Below are 6,922 nucleotides of genomic sequence, written 5' to 3' on the forward strand. Positions count from 1 at the left end.
TTCGGAGAAGAGCCCGGAGCTGGAGAGCGGAGCAGCTCTGGAGCAGTGGAGCTGCAGGTTTTTGCCTGGAGCTGGAGCGGAGCCAGAGCACAGTTCCAAAGCCCTGGTGGGAAGCATACAAAGGGTAAACTGAACCATCAGATTTCCTTCTCGATATCAATGAAAGGTAAAGGAAAAAACTGTTGATGCCATTCTGTCAAAGAAGCTTCTCCAAAATGGAGGGGAAGTTTTCCATAATGAAGTGCACAAGAAACTTTCAATAAGCTCTCTCTCTTTTTAAAAGAAGCTTTTAGTAAATTAGTGGGAGAAAATTAAGAAAAATAAGTTAAGGTGAACAAAAGGGTGACATTTAAAATTAAGCTACAAGTGTCAAAATAGGTGTTATCAAGTGCCATGGTTCAAAAGTTCAAGACAATAAGTGGCCAGTTATGTAGGGATGGGTAGAAAAATCATTCTGGATCTCTGTGGCAATTGGTCCAAGTCCAAAGCAACAGGCATTGGCCACCATGAGAGGCCAGATACTGAAATTTGAGGGACGAGAATCTGTTACAGAAGATACTATGTTTGCAGTTTTGCAAGCCCCAGGAGTTAATGGTAAACCAACAACATTACATCTAATCTGGGTTCACACCTCTGTTGATTAGATCTCATGGCTCAAGACTGGTAGAGGCATGTTTACACTACAAAAACCCTGAAGCAATTTCTTACACATTGTAGTCCATGGCATGGTCCAAGTTAGTGTTCTTGCCCATCAAATGTGGTATATGCATAAAGTAGTAAAAGGAATGTAATGAAGTGGTTACACATTATTAATACAGGTCTTCACTTTTACCTGAATGCTAAAAGCTCCTTAGCCACTGTTTTAATATTCCAAGGATTATGGATTACTGCACTGGATTTTGCTTTCTATGCACGAAAACAATCCTGATAAACATCAAAATGAAGAGAGAAAAACCCTGTCAAGTTACCGTCTTTCATACAACTGAGACACATTACAGAGCAGAAGGCTATGCATCACTGTACAGTATAAGAATATACACATAAAAGTTTGAGATCATGCAGAAAATATTCTTGGGTGCAGTTGTATTAATATGAACGATTCTACAGTAGACAACATTAAAACCAACAGTATTATTTTTAAAGCAAAATAAAACATCTCTACTCATTAACAGCCATTAGAAATCATGGCTGAAATTCTAGCCCCATTTGCCATTGACTTCAGTGGAGCCAATATTTCATCCCATAACTGAGATTGCAATATAAGAGCCTGGTGATTATCCAGTTTACACTCCCTTTATAACTGAGAGAAATATACCTAATAAGCATATTTAAAGATGATAAACATTCCCTCCCTATTCAATAGATTGAGATTTCTTTAAAAAAATAAAAAATCAGATTAAAAGTGTTCTTCACAGTTGAGTTGCATTAATTTACAATTGGCCTTTTCATAGCTGACCATGCCCATGTTAAAACTATCCCATTTGATTTTCTTACATTACAGAAGCATTAAAAGATACATTTTGGTAGGAAAGTTAGTAAGAAGAGAGATAAGGAACAATGGAGAGGAACAGCAGCAAGATTCAGTTTCCATATAAAACTTGGTAATGTTGACACTTGCACATGGACTAGTGTGGTCATACAGCACTTTACCTCTCTTTACTCCTAGGACACCAAGACTGACCTAGTGTTTTCAGTTTCAGGTCAAACAAGCTATTAAAAAACACAACTGGTAGATGTATTTTATCATCTATTACGTGTATCAAATACATATAGATGATGTTTAATAAATCATGTGCAGTGACGAACATTAGCAAGTTCTACAGTGACAGCTAAGATGCAGAAATTGAGCTTGCTTGGATATGAAGAAATTACACAGAGATTAGTGGGGAAACAAGTTTCTAAAAAAGCCCAGTATGAAGACAGGTGGATGGTAGTTTCTTTTAAAAAGTCTCCTAACAGTAGGGGCATATTTACACTACAAAACATCAAGTCAACATCCAACCACTACAGTAATTAAGTCATTTGGGTGTGTCCACACCACACTCATTGTGTCGATGGAGCACGTCCTCACTAGCAGCGCTTGCATCGATGCACAGACCAATGTGCTATGGGTAGCTAACCCATAGTGCAACTAGCCGCAGCCCGGTTTGGGAAGGGCTTGCAATGCCTCATGGGAACAAAACGTCATTGCAGGAGGGAATGGGAACATGGCTTTGACCTCCCATGATGCAGTTTTCTCCCTCCTCTGATATCAACACCAAACCCCCCATACTTTCTTGCACCTTTTTTCCCCCGAAAGCCTGGCTTAGCCGCACATATGCCATAGCTTGAGAAGCACGGACCCCGCTCAGCTGTGCACTCTTGTTGTGAGCATTATATACATCACATGCCTTATTCTGAAGTATTTCCAGAGCCAAGACAGGAGCCACCACGCAGAACACTGCAATATCACTCAAGCAAGCTATAGAGCAAAACAATTCCCAGTTGCTGCTGGCAGGAGCACAGCAGTTGAACACAGTGGAGTGCAGTTTCTGGTCCCAGGAAACAAGCACTGACTGGTGGGACCGGATCGTTATGCAGCTATGGGATGACAAGCAGTGGCTGCAGAACTTTTGAACGCAGAAGGCCACTTTCCAGGAACTTTGTGCAGAGCATTCACCAGCACTGAAGCGCAGCAACACAAAAATGAGACCTGCTCTGACAGTAGAGAACAGCGTTGCTATCACTCTGTGGAAGCTTGCAACACAAGACTTCTACTGGTCAGTAGGGAATCAATTTGGAGTTTGTTAATCCACTGCGGGAGCTGCTGTGATCCAAGTGTGCAGGGCCATTAACAGACTTCTGCTAAGAAGGGCAGTGACTCTGGGAAACATGCAGGACATAGTGGATGGTTTTGCTGCAATGGGGTTCCCTAACGGCGGTGGAGCAACAGACAGAACACATATCCCAATCGTGGCACAAACCACCTTGCCAAAAAGAGTACATAAACCAAAAGGGATACTTCTCAATGGTGTTGCAAGTCCTGGTGCATCACAGGGGCATTTCACCGACATCAACGTGGGATGGCCAGGAAAGGTGCATGATGCACACATCTTTAGGAACACAGGTCTGTTCAGAAAACTGCAAACAGGGACTTTCTTTCCAGACCGCAAAAGAGCCATTGCTGATGTTGAAATGCCAGTCGTGATCCTGGGATACTCAGCCTATCCCTTGCTCCCATGGCTCATGAAGCCATACACCAACTCATTGGACAGCAGTAAGGAGCGGTTCAACCATAGGCTGAGCAAGTGCAGAATGGTGGTTGAATGTGCCTTTGGACATTCAAAGGGTTCCTGGTGCAGTTTGCTTACTAGATTAGGCCTCAGTGAAAGCAATATCCCCATCATTATCGCTGCCTGCTGCGTGCGCTCCATAATATCTGTGAGGTAAAGGGAGAGAAGTTTCTGCAGCGGTGGGGTGTGGATGCAGATAGGTTGGCAGCTAATTTTGAGCAGCCAGATACCAGGGCAAGAAGAAGAGCCCAGCAAGGAGCTCTGTGTCTCTGGAAGGTTCTGAAAAGGAGTTTCACTAATAAGCCACAATAATGTGCACCACTTATCTGCATTGTGCCTTCCCCTACCATCCCCCCACTGTATCAGTTCCGCTGGACCTCCCCTCCCCTAGGTCTCCATGCTTGGAATAAATAAAGAGTATTTCATTCTCTAAATGTTGTCTGTTATTGCACAAAAATAAAAACAAAACAGGAAAATAATTTAACCTTGGGCAAACTGTGTGATAAAACTGGAAGGGGAAAAACCAAGCCTGCTTGTGTCTGAAAGCACAGAAGTCTTGCCCATCAAAGGTCTCTGAATTGTTGCCTTTTGTTTTTAGTACCCTCCCCCGGTGTTGAGTGGAAGGGATACTGCACCTTCCCCTGCCACTTCCTGGAACACTTTGGAAGGAGGACTGAGAACAGGGTGATGCTTGTAGGCTATTCTGCAGGGGCTGTAAAGTTGTTTTTCTTGATGCTCAAACACCTTAATGTGTCCGATTGGTCCTTCATAAAAACACATCATCTCATCCTGCAGGGTACGCTCATGCTCCTGGGATGCTCTCCAGCTGTCCGTATCCATGTCCAGTTTTTCAAACAATTAAATCCTCCAGGCTCTTAGCTCCATGTCAGCTGTCCCAGAGGCATTCATTAGCTCACTGAACACATTCATCACACGTTCTTTTTTCCACCTTCTAATCTGCAAAAGCCTCTCCGCCAGTATAGAGCATATGCTGAAGGCCAAACTTTCCACTATAAAGGCATGCAAAGCACAAGGCAACCATTGTTAGTGTATACCCTGGGTCTAGTGCAAGTTTACTATTTAAATATCACTTCCCTTATTATACTGAAGTGCAAGCCAGAACATAATCAGAATCCCTGGCTGTCCAATGAACCAGTTTGCTGTTCCAGCCATGGAGAGTATGGCTCAGCAGCCTAGGTAACAGGCCTTGTACTGCAACTTGTGGGAAATCTGAGTTGGGAGCTCAGGTGGGTAGGTGGATAATGCCCCCTCCCCTTAGCAACATGGAGGCAGATACTCACTGCACCTCACTTTTTCCTTCATACTAAACAAAAAAAAGTATATAACAGCATGTAACCCCTACAGTTTGATTGGAATTGCATAATCACCAGAGACGCCTTCCCCGGCATCACACTCGGCCACCATGCTGTCCTGCGACCAACTGACTGCTCTGGGGTTAAAAATAGCTCCTGGCTCTTGGGGAGAATGGATCCCCCACTCACCTGCCTCCCATTCTCCTCCTCCTCATCCAGAATGTCTTCCTCATTTTTACCTGAGGTGGCCCTGGACTTGGACTCCTGGGAGGTATCCATGCTATGGTAGGAGGGTAGTGGTGGGGTTGCCACCGAGAATCACATGTAGGAACAGCATGTCTGTGGGGCAGAATCAGAAGGACTGTTCATCTCCCTTGTCTTCTGGTACGCCTGCCAAAGTTCTTTGGTTTTCAAATGTCACTGCTGCATGACCTTGGTGTAGCCCTTCTCCCTCATGTCCCACGCAATCTTTTTGTAGACCTCTACGTTTCTTCAGCTGGATCAGAGCTGTGTCTGTACACACGCTTTTCTCCACAGACCAATAAGATCCACCACCACCTGTGTACTTCAGGCTGGAGCGCATTTGGGGCTCTGACTCTCCATGATCAGCTGTGCTGGTGAGCTCTCCAAGCTGATCAAACAGGAAATGGGAATTCAGAAGTTCCTGGGGATTTAAAAAGGGAGGGGCTGTTTCCTGTGTACCTGGCTGCTGAGCAGCAGAGTTGAACACCATCTCCAGAGTAGTCACAGTGGAGAATTGCAGGACTCCTCCTGGAGGCTAATTTGGTCAACTTACACAACGCTGCGTTTACACTGCCTCTCTGACCCAACAACACCGAATTAAGCACTACTTCTCTCGTGGAAAAGTTGACGTTACAGTCAACGTATGTCAGTGGAAGGGACCTGGTACAGTAGAACCTCAGAGTGACTAACACCTCGGGAATGGAGGTTGTTTGTAACTCTGAAATGTTCATAACTCTGAACAAAATGTGATGGCTGTTCTTTCAACAGTTTACAACTGAACATTGACTTAATACAGCTTTGAAACTCTACTATGCAAAAGAAAAATGCTGCTTTTAACCATCTTAATTAAAATAAAACAAGCACAGAAACAGTTTCCTTACCTTGTCAACTTTTTTTTTTTAATCCTTTTTTTTGTAGTCATTTATATTTAAGACAGTATTGTACTGAATGGCTTTTTGTCCATCCCCTCCCCGTCTCCGCTGCTGCCTGAATGCGTTCTTCTGGTTCCAAATGAGATATATGGTTGACCGGTCAGTTTGTAACTCTGAGGTTCTACTGTAGAGTAGATGCATACATTATTAGGTCTACGAAAGGTACCTTCCGTCAACCTAAGTTTACAGTGTAGACCAGGCCTCAGTTATGAAGACAGGGAGAGAATACAGCCATTTTATCAACTGAGTTTCCAACTATGACTACAACACTTTGCCATATTTAATCCAAAAATAGGTTGTCTTACTTCTGTGAAGCTACATAGTGACAGGACTAGATTGATCCCCACTGGAAATAAATTTTTAGAACTAGTGTAATATGGACTTTTAGTATGAAAACATTTAAAATGTAAAGATGCAACCAAATAGAGCTAAGTAAACTGTGTTTTAGTATTCGAAGTATGATCAAAAACACATGCCAATAGACTGAAACGCCTTGTCTTTAAAAGTGTAGACCTAATACAGCCATAATTATTGGTGAATATTACATGTTGTTACAGGGTTAAAATTTTATCACTGATCATAAGTGTGCCAAGTGCCATGTGCACTCATTGTGCAGTAAACATGTAAAGTGGCTTGGTAGAAAAGAACTCATCTGGGGCAAAGGAACTAGGGAAGAGACTGTGTTAGGCAGGCTGCTGTTTATCTAGGTGGAGACAAGATATACGTTTCTGGCCCTATTACTGTGTGAGGCATTCTAGGGAAAGAGTAAGAAGGACTGAAGCAGTGGCAGTAAAGCAAAGGGTCCCTGAGCCAGCCTACCTTTGAGAGGCAGGTGATAATACATTCATTAAAACTGGATCAAGAAGGGCCAGTAAGCAAACCCTCTAATGCCAGTTGCTGATGGAAATGTATGCAGAGTTAGTAGGGGATAGTGCCTGTTAACATCCCAAAGATGGCACACCACACCCCCCAAGTGTGCTACTGAGCATTTTAGCCAGGCCCTGAAAATGCATATAGAAGCTCTGGGTCCACAGCCACTCTGTTCCTTCCCCAAAGGGAAGAGGCTCCCTGAGTTCTTCATCCCCCTCCTCTTCCTAGTGTATCCATCTAGATTTAGGGCAAACCCATCCAAGCTTTTTTTATTTACTGTTTATACGCAGGG

General features: G+C 43.5%; 1 protein-coding gene across 3 annotated transcripts in view; it reads right to left on the reverse strand.

Moving 5' to 3' along the window:
• MRPS6 (mitochondrial ribosomal protein S6) overlaps positions 1-6,922 on the reverse strand; it is a 72,924-nt gene that overhangs the window by 37,617 nt on the left and 28,385 nt on the right. Inside the window, exon 1 of one of the 3 annotated variants that reach the window (XM_074970315.1) lies at positions 4,775-4,871. The exons of the other annotated variants lie outside the window; for them this stretch is intronic. Within the exon in view, the coding sequence (XP_074826416.1) occupies positions 4,775-4,864 (90 nt within the window). The 5' untranslated portion in view covers positions 4,865-4,871. Of the gene's footprint in view, positions 1-4,774; positions 4,872-6,922 lie in introns of those variants that run through there. 3 annotated transcript variants of the gene reach the window in all.

Source organism: Natator depressus, chromosome 1, assembly GCF_965152275.1.
Source record: "Natator depressus isolate rNatDep1 chromosome 1, rNatDep2.hap1, whole genome shotgun sequence".
NCBI lineage: Eukaryota > Metazoa > Chordata > Testudines > Cheloniidae > Natator > Natator depressus.